General features: G+C 47.9%; 1 protein-coding gene across 7 annotated transcripts in view; it reads right to left on the bottom strand.

Moving 5' to 3' along the window:
- akap9 (A kinase (PRKA) anchor protein 9) overlaps positions 1–15,140 on the bottom strand; it is a 75,143-nt gene that overhangs the window by 8,149 nt on the left and 51,854 nt on the right. For 6 of the 7 annotated variants that reach the window (XM_035535558.1, XM_035535568.1, XM_035535573.1 and 3 more), the window contains 19 exons: positions 14,460–14,612; positions 13,942–14,028; positions 10,769–11,773; positions 10,204–10,338; positions 8,998–9,042; positions 8,758–8,904; positions 8,271–8,399; positions 7,394–7,882; positions 6,014–6,068; positions 5,587–5,687; positions 5,107–5,310; positions 3,389–3,550; positions 3,147–3,297; positions 2,488–2,689; positions 1,947–2,097; positions 1,741–1,854; positions 1,416–1,580; positions 566–934; positions 182–420 (listed from right to left, as the gene is read on the bottom strand). In XM_035535558.1, coding sequence (XP_035391451.1) covers positions 182–420; positions 566–934; positions 1,416–1,580; positions 1,741–1,854; positions 1,947–2,097; positions 2,488–2,689; positions 3,147–3,297; positions 3,389–3,550; positions 5,107–5,310; positions 5,587–5,687; positions 6,014–6,068; positions 7,394–7,882; positions 8,271–8,399; positions 8,758–8,904; positions 8,998–9,042; positions 10,204–10,338; positions 10,769–11,773; positions 13,942–14,028; positions 14,460–14,612 — 4,103 coding nt within the window. The remainder of the gene's footprint in view (positions 1–181; positions 421–565; positions 935–1,415; positions 1,581–1,740; positions 1,855–1,946; positions 2,098–2,487; positions 2,690–3,146; positions 3,298–3,388; positions 3,551–5,106; positions 5,311–5,586; positions 5,688–6,013; positions 6,069–7,393; positions 7,883–8,270; positions 8,400–8,757; positions 8,905–8,997; positions 9,043–10,203; positions 10,339–10,768; positions 11,774–13,941; positions 14,029–14,459; positions 14,613–15,140) is intronic. The other variant, XM_035535559.1, reaches the window with a different exon arrangement.

The raw sequence follows: 15,140 nt of genomic DNA, 5'->3' as shown, positions 1-15,140 counted from the left end.
TAGTAGTACCACAAGTTGCTGAGCAAACGTCACTGATCCGGATGCTTCACTACAACTGGCCTCAGTTGTGACCGCCGCCTGGTGTAACAGGTGTAACCTTCCCTGTGATGGTGTAAGCTACAACCCGTCTTAGCCCTGTTGGTGAAGCCCCTCCTGCTCAGGGATGTCATCTTTTCCAAACCTGTGGGTGGTGTCGCTGGTCATACTGTTGATCTTGGTAGCGATGAGCTGCAGTCTAGCGATGACATTGTCCAGATTTTTGGTGTCTGTGGGCGTGGCAGGGGTGTGGCCTGTGTGAGAGGAAGGCCTGGCACTGGGAGCCCGACTGTAAGCATCTCCAGCCTCCTGCTGTAGGACCCAGTCATGCGTCCGGATAGACGGCTTCCTTCCCATCTCCCATTGAACTGCCTGCTGCTGCTGCTACACACACACGCACGCGCGCACACACGCACGCACACACACATGCGATTTCTAGTCCTAACGGCATGTTTCCTTTTCCACATGACTTTAATATGATGACATTTTCACACTCATTCTTGTTCAAGTCTGTGTAAGCCAGACTCACGGTGTATCTGCTAAGCTCCACCTCTCCCATTCCCTCAGTCAGGTCAGACACTCTCTGCTGCAGCTGGTCTCTCTCTCCCTCCAGCCTCATCCCTCGCTCCCTCTCTCCGTCCAGCCGGGCCTGGAGCTCCTCGGCTCGTCTCTGCAGCCGGGCGGCACTCTCTTGTGCCTCCTGCAGGGAGCTGCGGTCGTGTGCAGCCACACGTGAGAGGCCGTCCCGCTCCTGTTCCCACGCACGCTGTGTCTGCACCGCCTGCAACTTCTGCTGCTCCAACTGTTTCATCAGCTCCACCAGGGCAGAGTGCTTCTGCGTCAGCTGCCCCTGAAGGGTCTGCAGCAGAGCCTCCACCGAATGAACCCCCTCCTCCACCTTCAGACCATACATGGTGGGAGGAAAAAAAACCCTCTTCAGATCAGTGTCAGACGACACTGACGGACTGAGATAATGATCCAAGTTTGAGGAAAAAGTCTATGCTGAAGGTTACAGGTCAGAGGTCAGTACACTTAAAGGTCTCCAAGCTCCAAACTAATTAGAAACAGCCTTATAGGTTCAACTAATGTACCTGGAGTCACTAAACCCCAAGCCCTGAACCTGAAACCCATCAGCACAGTCTGACAATATTCCAGCTCTCACACTCACTTACATTTCCATTTACAGCATTTATCTGATGCTTTTATGCAAAGTGACTTACAATTATGACTGAACACAACTAGTAATTGAGGGTCAAGGGTCTTGTTCAGGGGCTTAACAGTGGGGACCTGGCAGAGGTGGGACTTGAACTGGCAACGTTCTGGTTACTAGTTGAGCTTGGTAACCAAATGTTCGTCTGCTCATACAGAAGTGTGCTGACCTGGCCACAGCTAGCTTCCGCCTGCTCCACACCCTGTGTGCTGCTGTCCTGCAGGGGGCGCTGTGTGTGCTGGAGCTGGCTGAGCAGCTGAGTGCTGAGCTCCTTCTCTCTCTGTAGAGCAGAGCTCACCTCCCTGATCTGGGCCTGCTGAGCCTCTGACGTCACCTATGACACAAGCCCACGCAGATCAGACCAGAGCCACACATTTAGATCAGACCACAACCACACAAGAGATCATGCAGATCTCAGGTCAGACCAGACCAGACCTAGCTCAGGCCCAACTCAGATCAGATCGAGCTTGTGTCCGAGATCTGACGCTATCTACCTGCAGCTCATCCCTCTCCTCTGTGAGCTGAGCCAAGACCTCTCTCTCCTTCTCCAGAGAGGCAGACAGCTCTGCCACAAAATCTTGCTGCTCCTCCAGAGCCAGTCTCAGGTCCTAGAGACAGACAGCATGGGGGTCACACCTTTTGTCTAGAAGTAAATGTGGCATGCAGTGTAAGTGTGTTCATCAGGGTGGTGGTGTCTCACCTCGACCTCCTCTCTCTTTCCTTCCTGTCGCCTCTCGGCTCGGCTGGCCTCCCGCTCCACTGTCCACTGCAGCTCTCGGACTCGCCTCTGCTCCTCCTGCAGCTGGTTGCTCAGTGAGTCCAGCTCAAATGCCTTGGCAGACACCTCACGCCTGGCACAGAACATCCACACAGTTACATGACAGCTGGTCCACGTCTGGGGAACTCAAACCAAGACTCTGGTGATGCCAACCTGCTCTACCTGCCTACACACACTCAATATCGGACATGAGTTTACACACACTCACACGGCACACACCTACATACAGACAAATGTTTACGAACAGTTCCATGTACACACACACACAGACACACACACACACACACACACAGAGACGTGCACAGACAGAGATAAGAAACGATCCACAAGCAGTTGGTCTTTAGTGAACACTTAAAGTAAGGTAAGTAGAATTTGTGCGTGCATGAGTGTGTGTGTGTATGCATGTGCACATGGATGTGTGTGTGTGTGTGTGTGTGTGTGTGTGTGTGTGTGTGTGTCTCACCTGAGCGCATCAACCTCCTTCAGGTGTTTCTGCTGGGTCTTGAGTGACATCTCCAGTTCTAGTTTGGTCTGAGCCAGTTCAATCTTCAGCTCCAGTTCTGGAGACCTGCCGGAGTCGGACTCAGACACAGGGACATCCATGTCTCTCCCTGTCCCTAACTGCTCTGCCTCTTGTCCTGCTGAGGACCACGTCTTACACAGGCCTGTCAGCAGAAGGACAGATGTTGAAGGAGCTTCCTGTCCAAGTCAGTTCAGAATCAAAACAGTGTTACACTGTTATGCAACATTCTGGAGTTTGCCTGTAATCCGTAGTGAAAATGACAAAGCCGATCAGTAAGAAAGTCGGAGAGTTAATGAGCAGCTAACGAAGGACATGTCAGTGTTATCATGCACGTGTCACTGAGGTTTAAAATAAAGAGATAGTTCACAGCATGCAAATAAGAATTCCATGTGAAACCATATCAGGCCTCTGAGGCCTAGCAGCCAGCCCCAGTAAAACAGACACTGCAGCAGGTTTAGCAGTATTTCCACCTCTAAAGACCATATTGCATCAGGGGGACTTCAAGCACTGATGAGTTTATTATGTAACAAATAACCCAAGTATTTCTGTTTTTCATGTCAAACTGCTACAAAGACTTTGGCTGAGTGTGGGTGTCATACCGGTAGTGGCCACTGGGTGGTGCTGCCGCAAGTTGAGTTCAGTGTCCTGCTGCCAGTGTTGGAGCTGGGCTTGTAGCTGTGAGATCTCTGCTAGCAGACTGCTCCGCTCAGCAGTGTGAAGGGAAGACAGCGCCTCCTGCTGGCGGAAATCCTACACACAGCCAGACACGCACGGTTCTGAACATGGACTCTGTGTGTGTGTGTGTGTGTGTGTGTGTGTGTGTGTGTGTGTGTTTGTGAACCTGATCGTTAAGCAGCCTCTGTAGCTGGTTAAGGTGGGTGACTGCGTCACTGTTGTCCAGTAGATCCACATGTGAGATCAGTGCCGTCTTGAACACGTTTCGCTCTCTCATAAACACCTGCTGCACTGCACAGAGCAGCTCAGCACGCCAGTCAGCGGCAGCCTGTACACACGTATGCACACAGACACATAAGATCAGTGTAGTGTGTTTAAGTTAACTGTACTGTGTGTAAGAGTAGTGTCAGTGTGTGTATAAGAGTAGTCAGTGTGTAACTGTAGTGTAGTGTGTGTGTATGTGTAATAGTGTGAGGATGTGTAAGTGGTGTAGTGTGTGTTTGTGTAAGAGTAGTGTCAGTGTGTGCGCGTGTGCAAGAGTAGTGTCAGTGTGTGCGCGCAAAAGTAGTATCAGTGTGTGCGCGCGCGCGCAAGAGTAGTGTCAGTGTGTGCGCGCGCGCAAGAGTAGTGTCAGTGTGTGCGCGTGTAAGTGTAGTGCTAGTTTGTGTAAGTGTAGTGTGTGTGTAAGTGTAGTGTTAGTGTCTGTGTGTGTATAAGAGTACGGTCAGTGTGTGTGCGCGCAAGTGTAATGTCTGTGTCTGTGAGTGTAAGTAGTGTCAATGTGTGTAAGAGAAATGTTAGTGTGTGGGGGTGTAAGAGTAGTGTGTGTGTAAGAGTAGTGTTAGTGTATGAGTGTAGTGTCAATGTGTGTGTAAGAGCAGTGTTAATGTGTGTGTAAGAGTAGTGCTAGTGTCAGAGTAATGTCTGTGTGTGTGTGTGTGTGCGCGCACGCGTATAGTGTCAGTATGTGTGTGTGTGTGTGTGTGTGTAGTGTCAGTATGTGTGTGTGTGTAGTGTCAGTGTGCATGTGTGAGTGTGCGTGAGTAGTGTCAGTATGTGTGTGTGCGCAAGTGTAGTGTTAGTGTCAGCGTGTGTGTGTGTGTAGTGTCTGTGTGTGCGCGCATGTGTGTGTAAGGGTAGTCTCTGTGTGTGTGTGCGCATGTGTGTGTAAGGGTAGTCTCTGTGTGTGTGTGTATGTGTGTGAGTAGTGTCAGTGTGTGTGTGCGGTGTTTGTGTGCATGTAGGAGTAGTGTCAGTGTGTGTGAGTGTGTGTGTAAGAGCAGTCTCGGTGTGTTTCTAAGAGTAGTGTCAGTGTGTGTGTGTGTGCGCGTGCAAGTATAGTGTCAGTGTGTGTGTGTGTGTGCAAGTATAGTGTCAGTGTGTGAGTGTGTGTGAGTAGTGTTAGTGTGTGTGTAAGTGTAGTATTAATTTGTATGTAAGAGTAGTGTCTGTGTGTGTGTGTGTGAGAAAGAGCAGTGTCTGTGTGTGTGTGTGTGTGTAAGAGCAGTGTTAGTGTTTATGTGTGTGTCTAGGAGCAGTTTGTGTTTGTGTACGTGTGCACATGTAATAGCAGTGTCAGTGTGTGTGTGTGTGTGTGTGTGTAAGAGCAGTGTTTGTGTGTATGTGTGTGTAAGAGCAGTGTGTGTGTGTGTGTGTGTGTGTGTGTGTAGTGTGTGTGTAGTGTTGGTGTGTGTGTGTGTGTGTAGTGTTAGTGTGTGTGTGTGTGTAGTGTTAGTGTGTGTGTGTGTGTGTGTAGTGTTAGTGTGTGTATGTAGTGTTAGTGTGTGTGTGTCTGTGTGTGTGTAAGAGCACTGTCAGTATGTGCGCGGGTGTAAGTGTAGTGTTAGGGTTATGCATCTTGCGGTAGAGGGCGGAGGCTCTTGCCTGTGTGTGCGTCTGGGTGTGGTGACAGGTCTGCAGCTGGGTGAGCAGCTCTTTGAGGGACTCCACTGTGTCTAGCAGGGCTTCCCTCTCTTTTCTCCAGGCCTGCAGAGGGAGCTGTGCTCCAGACTGTCCCCCCTCAGGGACAGGCAGCTCAGACAGAGAGAGCACCTGCATACCTTCTTGATGAACCTCTCTGAGCAGCGTCTGCAGAGGACAGGTCACATGATCACATGGCATGTTTACACCCTCATCTGCCATTTCTCAGCTATGAGTGTGTGTTGTGAGTGAGAATGTATGTTGGTGTGTGTGTTTTAGTGTTAGTGTTAATGAGCGTGTGTGTGTATGTGCGCGCGCTTGTGCTAGTGAGTGGGTGGGTGGGTGTGTGTTAGTGAGTGGGGTGTGTGTGTGTGTGTGTGTGTGTGTGTGTGTGTGTGTGTGTGTGTGTGTGTGTGTGTGTGCGCGCGCGCGCGCGTAGTGCACCTTGACCCTGTCGGGCAGCAGGTCAGGGTCATCTGGCCGCGCTCCCTCAGGTGTGCTCCTGAACTCAAAGCCTGTCCTCTGGCTCCAGTCTGAGCTGCTGTCTGTCAGACACACAGCGCGCCACCACAGGGGGGTTAGACAGTGACGCTAGTCAGCAGAGGGACACGGTGGTGGACTACACAGATCAGATTAGACTACGCTTACATCCAGGAGCTGGGACTTATCTGGGTGGTTCTGGTTCTGCTAATTCTAAGATCATCTGTACCGTTCTCTGGTCATTAACCCTTAATGGACAATAGGCTGCACAGACTAACGGCCAGTGCAGTTCTGAGTGAATTCAGACCCTACTGCTAGGAGACAGAAGCGATTCAGACCCTACTGCTAGGAGACAGAGCAAACTAAACCCTTTGTGTGAATGAACGCTCACCGCTAGTGTAGCCATCTCTGAACTGGGAGGCAGTGGGATGCTCGAGTCTCGCAGTCTGGCAGAAAAAACACAAACTTCAGCTGAACACACACTGCACAGCATACAGAACACATGACCACACAAATAAACACATACGGGTAGGTAGTTAAAGGACCGAATGAATGAATGACTGAATGACTGAATGAACGAATGATGAATGCTACATAGCATAGGTAAGACAGCTACGTGCCACAGACCTCTCACCTACACATACCCCCCACATACACCTAGACATACCCCCCCCCACATCTACACATACCCCCCCCACACATCTACACATACACCCCCCACACATCTACACATACCCCCCCACACATCTACAAATAACCCCCCCACACATCTACAAATAACCCCCCCACACATCTACAAATAACCCCCCCACACATCTACAAATAACCCCCCTCACACCTACAAATAACCCCCCTCACATCTACACATACCCCCCCCTATACCTACACATACCCCCCCTACACCTACACATACCCCCCCCACATCTACACATACAGGTCTGGAGTCAGTCTGGTAGAGAAACCGCTCATATGGGCTTCTGATTACAAACCGGAAGGTTTGTTTTGAACATAGATATCAACCAAAGTGTGAATGAGGGAGATTTAATTTTGTTCTGACCAAAGAAAACCTGCCATCTGTATAAAGGTCAGAAATGCACTGTAGACCACATCCTCTCTGTGTGATGATAAAAGTGATCTAGCACAGATGGAGCTTAATAAATAAATAATACGTTGTGAGAATGGAGATTGGTGTGAGAGTGAAAAACTATTGGATTTGAAATCCTTAGAGAGCTTCTTAAAACGGTGTAAACATTAGTTTAGTGGAGGTTTTGCCTTTGTGAAATGCTCTCAATGTGCTTATTAATAAAATTTAAAAATGTTATTTAAACAAATGCATAGGACTTCTTGGTATCTGAGTTAGATGATCACCAGATAAAATGGTGAAGAATTAAAGAAACCAGGAATAAGGATCTTTGTGATGGCCACAAATTCAATTTAGCACCAATTAACGGTACATCCTGAACGATTACTGAATTAGTACAGTGGAGTAAATCAGGTACAGAAACACCATGATCAGACACAGGTCAACAGCAGACACATGCACCACACTTCCTGTGGTTCCAGGTTTACCAACATGAATGTGTGGACAGCGTCTCATCCCTATCGCCGGTGTATCTAGAGTTTCTCGAGGTGAAAGTGGTCTAGAACGTCCTGTGTGGGACATTTTTATCCCTGCAACTAAAGAGTCACCCAACCCAAACCCAGCTGTGGTGTCTCTGTGTTTGGTGTGCAGAGATCTGGTGAGAGGATGTGTGTGCAGGTATCTCCTGACCTCAGAGAGGCGGAGGCTGTGGACAGATGCTCGGAGTGCGCTGCACTCCTGCTCCAGACGCTGGTTGTCCCTCTTCAGGTTCTCGCTCTCAGAGATGTGCCTGTTCTCCATGTCCATGATTTCAGCTGCATGCAGCTCCTGCATCTGGCCGATTCGTTCCATATACTTGCAAATCACCTCCTCCAGCTCCTCCTGCAGCTCCACCTGTGTCCCCGCATCCATGAAAGACACGCCCTCAGAGCCCTTAGCTGAGGAGGTGGGACAGAGGGCCGAAGTCTCTGACTGGGTGCATGAGTTCTTCCTGGAGAGCGATGGTTTGTCCTTGGCAACACTTCCACCTTTGCTGTTGCTGTGGTGGTCTCTCCCTGCTCTCTTCTTGGACTGGGAGTGGGGCAGCACCGGCCCCAGTGCCCCCTCACCGGGCTGGGCTGAGGCAGCACGCAGCTGCTGGATTTCATCCATCAGCTCTGCGATGGACCCGTCTCGAACCTGCAAGTGCACCAGAGTAGCAGCTCGCCAAAGACCAACGTCTACTAACTAAAAGGAATGAGAAATAAGATGTGCTTTACAGATGCTATTTAATCTCAATCCGTAATCTAATCTCAATACTTCAACTAACTATTTTGGTGATGGACATGTGAAGTGAAACAGAATCTTTAGAGGACTAGCACATTCTGACTAAATGTAAATGTATAAATCAAGTTCTCTGATGTGCTTCCATGTGACCTATGTACAGGGTTCCAAAGTAGTATATCAGTACACACACTGTCATATCGATAAACACGAAAGGTCCTTGGGAGAAGAGTTTCTGCCAATTCACGTAAAGTGTTATAAAGGTAAATGAGACTACACTGGCTGTAAATGTCCTAACGTGTACCTGTATCTCCTCCTGTAGTTTGATGCTCCGCTCTATGTAGCTGTTCAGTTCCTCTTTAGTAGCTGCTGCTTCACCTCTGACCTCCTGCAGCTCCTGAAGAAGTTCAGCACTATCGACCTCACCTGATGTCTAAAGGTTAAAAGGTCAAAACCTCAGCAAACAGTATGCGAGTTACAGTCAGTGAGTGCAGTAGTGTGCAGTGAGCATGTGTGGTCCAGTGACAGTGTGTGGTGCAGTGACGATGTGTAGTGCAGTGAGCGTGTGCGGTGCAGTAATTGAACAAACCCTGGAGTAATGTCAGTAAAGCAGTGAGATCATGTCTCAGTACCAGACTGTAGTAGTGGGGTGTGCTAACAAAATCAGAAATTAGACCTGCACACATTTCCTTAGAAATTTATATGAACATGTAATGGGATTAGTGAATCTCTACAGGAGTAACAAGGATGAGGTCATGTGAAGTCACATATACACATATAGAGTGATGCACCTGGATCTGTTCCTGCAGTCTCTGGCTTTTCTCTCTCAGGTCAGCCAGCTCCTCTTGAGTACATACGGCTTCATCCTTGACCTCCTGCAGCTCCTTAAGAAGCTCTGACATCACACTGGAGTCTACTTCACTACCGTGTTTGGAGGCCTAAAAGTCAAGGCTCAAAAGGTCAGGATTTCGCCACGCTTAAGGTTTAGAGAAAGTGTAGATTCTGTGTGAGGTTGAAGACTTCTCACATACCTTCTGGACGTCGGTCTGTAACTTGTCTATCATTGCATCTTTGCGCTGGTAGAAAGTACAAGTCATAAAACATTTATAAATACGCGCACATGTGCTCACAGTTCTTAAAGTGTCCAGAAAACACAAGTTACAGATCCCACTCACCACTGTTAAATCAATAACACTAATTAAAATGTTAACTGTTAAATCAAAATCACTAATCATTATCTGCATTGTTGTCTTTTTATTATTTTTCCTTTTTGTATTAAATCTTGCTTCACTGATGTATTTAAGAATTTTATCCTCTTATCTTCAATAGCATTATGTATATTACAGCTTTTTGTACAATTTCTGTAACACCTCTACTGAAGCTAACACACACACACAGCTCTGCTGAAGTCCACACGCGCGCACACACACACACAGAGCTCTGCTAAAACCCACACACACACAGCTCTGCTGAAGACCCCCCACACACAGAGCTCTGCTAAAGCCCACACGCAGCTCTGCTGAAGACCCCCCACACACACAGAGCTCTGCTGAAGCCCCCCCCCACACACACAGAGTTCTGCTGAAGCCCACACGCCCAGAGCTCTGCTGAAGCCCACACACACACACACGCCCACAGAGCTCTGCTGAAGCCCCCCCCCCTACACACAGAGCACTGCTGAAACACACACACACACACACACGCAGAGCACTGCTGAAGCCCACACACACACACACACACACACACACACACACACACAGATAGAGCTCTGCGGAAGCCAACACACACATACAGGGCTCTGCAGAAGCCTACACACAACATATTCACAACACCGAGCTCTGCTGAAGCCAACACACACACACCGAGCTCTGCTGAAGCCAACACACACACACCGAGCTCTGCTGAAGCCAACACACACACACCGAGCTCTGCTGAAGCCAACACACACACACCGAGCTCTGCTGAAGCCAACACACACACACCGAGCTCTGCTGAAGCCAACACACACACACCGAGCTCTGCTGAAGCCAACACACACACACCGAGCTCTGCTGAAGCCAACACACACACACCGAGCTCTGCTGAAGCCAACACACACACACAGAGCTCTGCTGAAGCCAACACACACACACAGAGCTCTGCTGAAGCCAACACACACACAGAGAGCTCTGCTGAAGCCAACACACACCTCACAGACTGAGTGTAATCAGTGTTCTGTAAAGCGCGATATCGTGTACCTGCATCTCTTCCTGTAGTTTTTGGCTGCGCTCTTTGCAGCAGTCCAGCTCCTCTTTCATAGCTGCTGCTTGACCTTTGACCTCCTGCAGCTCCTGGAGAAGCCCCTCCATCTGTCTGCTTCTGTCCTGTGTGACCTGCACCCAGCGTGCTCATTATTATTGCAGTCACCCGGGCCACTAGAACATCCTCTCAGTGTCTCTGAGACAGGAGCACGCACTGACTGGCACATTCTGACTGGCAAGCCCAGGAGTTGATTTTGATTCCCATTTGGTATGCTGAGCTTAATTATATTATATTATACATTAAATATAATATATTGCAGCAGATTGACTGATTCAGGTAATTTACATGCTTTTAGCAATAAGCGCTAGTCAAGACATTAATGTAGCAGAAATTAGTGTCTTATCTGATATTTAATAAACTCAACACAAACATATAAAGGTCTGTATTACTGTAACTACTAGGTAGAGTGTTGTACTATTGTACTACTGTGCTGGGTGCAGTGTTGTACTACTGTGCTGTGTAAAGATCTGTTATGACAGGTGTTGTGTCCCTCATGCGCACCTGTGCAGGATGTCCCGTTTGTTCTGCTGATTTCAGTGTCATTTGGTTGAGCAGCTCGGTGAGCATTGCCAGTCGTTTCTGATATTCCTGCACTTCCTGTTCGGAGTTGGTCAGCAGCTGTTTCTGGAGATCTTGGTCTTTCTGCATGGAGCTCAGACCCTCCTCCAGTTCTCGGAGCTTCTTGGTCAAGAGGCCCATGTTCTTTAGAGGAGTTACACTGGGCTCCTTCACCTGCACCCTGAGGTTCTCAACCTCTAACTCCGCACTGGAGCCCACAAGTTTGGCTTTGTCTAGTAGGGTCTCAGAGTGGAGCTCTTTGGTCTGGACCGGAACAGACTCAAGCTGGGCCTGACCCATCACCACAGACACTTTCTCCCTGAGTTTCTCCTCCAGCTGAGAGATCTTAAGATGGAGGGTTTCTGCATCCACCCGAGCTTTCTCCACCTGACACCTGCATTCCTTTAATTCCACCTCCTTCTCTTCAATGCACTGCTCCAGCTCCTCCACCCTCTGGTTCAGGTCAGTCACTCTGGACGCAGCACTCTTCTCTAGTGCCTGGACTTGGGCCTGAGCCACTACCAGTGCTGCGGTTCTGTCTCTCAGAGCCTCTTCCAGCTCAACCAGCAACCTCTCGCTCTCCTTCACCCCCTCCCTCTCTCTCGCTTCCTCTCTCTCCATCACTTCCTCCTGCAGACTCTCATATTTAGAGAGGAGTGAGGAATGATCAGCCTTGAGTGTTTTAAGCTCCTTTGTGGTCTCATCCATCTTTTGCTTCAGTTCATCATACTCCTCTTCATCATGGCAACATGCATCATCTTGGTCCATCTCGTCTTGGGTGGACTGTTTGTGCTCTATGTGGGAGAGCTCCTCCTGGAGTTTCTCAATGACAGAGTTGAGCTGTTCAACCTGATCCTCGCTGTTGCGTTTCAGACGCTCCTGTTCCCCATGCAGGTACTCTACCTGAGCCTCCAGCTCACGCACCAGTTCACCCAGTTCCTCCACCTCCTGGGGACACCAGAGCACACAGTCAGGGCAGAAGCCAAGTTATCCATGACTGCCATCACCCAGTAACAGGAATCGATGCATGCAGTTTCCAACCAAGGCTGCGATATCAAACTTTGATATGTACAGACACATGGTCAATGGTGGTGAATAAACATAAATACATACATACAGGTTACTAGTTAAATAAACACAGTCGACCTCTGGAACTGGGTGTAATTTATCCTTAAAACGTTCCATGCTTCTATAAGAACACTCTTTAGACGAAGTGAAAATGAACACTCTTTGGTGAAGACATCATGTTATAATGGTCATGATCTGTCTTGGGCAGTTATCTAAGTCCCAGTGATGGGCACTTTTTCATTTAATCTGTATAGTCTTCCATGGCTTACACATCAGCACCAGACGCTCCGTACAATCTGACAGTGTAGATGGCACTAGTGGTCATCCGATATGGGTTTGTCAATGGCTGATGCCGAAATTTACAGTGCAGAGCAGATATATAATGCTCATATCAATGGCAATTTTGCTTTACAATTTATTAATAAGAACACAAAACTGCTGAACTTAAACATTTATTTAAACACTGCTATTATCTGCATTGTTTTCTTTGCTTAAGCAGATCTGCATTCTGTGTACTTATTTTAAATAAAAAATGTATCTGGGTACATTGCCACGAAAAACACACCACCCAATGACAATTATCTGGAAGTGGCATGGAATCAGCACAATTAATCAGTTGACCACTAGATGACACATCTGGATGTTTCATGTCTTTATGGTCCTAAACCCTGAATTCCTTTAGCAAAGTGACTGCTATGCTCTGATTAGATCACTCAACAACCATCACGCAACCTCTCTGAAGATTGGGGTGTTATCTTAGACTTAGTGCTGGATTTTATTAGTTAACTTTCTTTTTGGATTTTATTTGTTTATGAAATGCACTTTGCAAACTTTGGAAAAAGCACTACATTAATGAAGTATATCATAATTATAACATACAGAGTGTTCATTTTCTTCCTGTTGAGAACAAAACAATTCTCTGAGAAATGACAAACAAAAAACAAGACACAAAAATGACAAACAAACATGCGACAGAATATTTAATGAGCACAAGCCATTTGGATAACCAAGTAAGCAATTAGTGCTCTTTAAATAATCCAAGTAATTTTTCCGTTAGTGCTCTTTAAATAATCCAGGTAATTTTTTGCTACACACAATGTTTTAGAATATTTGTGAAACAAGCTATGAACTAAAAACATTATGACCGGGTTTAGCAAAAACAGGTCTGAGAACAGCAAAGCAAGACAGCAGCTATCAAACAGAGAGGGTAACCTCCAGGCCCCTGTCCTCAGAGAGGTTAACACACAGAGAGGGTAACCGCTGGGTCCCTGTCCGCAGAGGTTAACACACAGAGAGGGTAACCGCCGGGTCCCTGTCCGCAGAGGTTAACACACAGAGAGGGTAACCGCCAGGCCCGTTCTCAGAGAGGCTAACACACAGAGAGGGTAACCGCCAGGCCCGTTCTCAGAGAGGCTAACACACAGAGAGTGTAACCGCCAGGCCCGTTCTCAGAGATTAATACACAGAGAGGGTAACCGCCAGGCCCCTGTCCTCAGAGAGGTTAACACACAGAGAGGGTAACCGCCAGGCCCCTGTCCTCAGAGGTTAACACACAGAGAGGGTAACCGCCAGGCCCATTCTCAGAGGTTAATACACAGAGAGTGTAACCGCCAGGCCCGTTCTCAGAGGTTAATACACAGAGAGGGTAACCGCCAGGCCCGTTCTCAGAGGTTAACACACAGAGAGGGTAACCGCCAGGCCCGTTCTCAGAGGTTAACACACAGAGAGGGTAACCGCCAGGCCCGTTCTCAGAGGTTAACACACAGAGAGGGTAACCGCCAGGCCCGTTCTCAGAGGTTAACACACAGAGAGGGTAACCGCCAGGCCAGTTCTCAGAGGTTAACACACAGAGAGGGTAACCGCCAGGCCCGTTCTCAGAGGTTAATACACAGAGAGGGTAACCGCCGGGACCCTGTCCACGGAGGTTAAAAGAATACCGACATACACACAATCCATCACGAGTCCACACACACAAACACACAGGAGCGGGCAGGTCGGCGGGCTGACCTCCAGCATGTGTGTGTGTGTGTGTGTGTGTGAAACCTTACCTTGTTTTCTGGGCTTGTGTCCCGGGGCTGAGGTTTAGCGATCTGCTCATTAAGAAGAGCTATTTCCCTGTCCTTCTCTTCCAACACCTTCAAGAGTTAGATACTGTCACATGACTGTGCTTTATAACACTGCTCACAGGCTCCTGACACACTCCACACCAGAGCCACAATTCAGCTCAACTTCACAGGTGCTTGCAAGAAACGGTTAACTGAATAACTGATATATTTGGAAACGCAACAAACCAAATGTTAACAATATCAGAAGCCATGAAGTCTAAGAATGGATTATCCACTTTAGCATGATTAATGGCAAGTGTTACGTTAAACCAGCCTGTTACCTGATAACGCTCTTAGAGTATTGACTGGGTAAAAAAAACTGTTTGTATGGACAGGATTCTAAATGTAAGATGAGGAAATATGAGATTAGATCGGTGTTCTGTTGTCGTTTTAAAGGCTGGCAGGGGTAAGGAGCTCCCGTGTTTGAGTGTGCGCGCATGCATACGAGTGTGTTCCCTCACCATTTGCAGGTTGCTCTGGGCTACCAACTCCTGCTGCTGAGTGTAGATCTCTTTCTTCTGGATCTCCAGTTGCATGTGCAGCTGTTGCACCTCCTCACTCTTGTTCTGCAGTTCCTCTCTGAACTGTTCCAGCTGCTCCTCCAGGTTAACAATCTGCACGAAGACAACACACTGAGATATCAGAACACCGTTACAGTTACAGGCTTACATGCTAGACTGCTACTGTCAGCGCCGTTATAGCTGTTTTATGGTCAGTTCCATGAGAGTTAGTTACCAACACATTTACATTTATGTAAAATTACAGTAAGTTCCCTGAGAGTTAGTTATACACTTAGCACATCACCAAATACTGTTACAGTCAGGATTAACATTAAATTATTACACATTACTACTAAACACGGTTATAGTCACAATTTTTTTTTTACTCATTAGCACAAGATTACTAAGCAGTTACAGTTAATGTATAGCCAGCCTTGTTCCAGTTAATCTCTTCATCACTGAAGGTCATTAATTCCTGTTACAGTCACAGCCTTGTACCCCATTACCACAGATCACTAACAGATACAGTAAGATCCCCCAGTAGTACGAACTCCCTAAATCATCTGACTTCTCCTGGCGGGCATCTCAGCCTGTTCCCTGCACACTCTTATTTAGTTTAATCATCATTATTGCCCAAAGCGT

Source organism: Electrophorus electricus, chromosome 2 (genome assembly GCF_013358815.1).
Source record: "Electrophorus electricus isolate fEleEle1 chromosome 2, fEleEle1.pri, whole genome shotgun sequence".
NCBI lineage: Eukaryota > Metazoa > Chordata > Actinopteri > Gymnotiformes > Gymnotidae > Electrophorus > Electrophorus electricus.
This window is presented reverse-complemented; position numbering and strand designations above follow the sequence as displayed.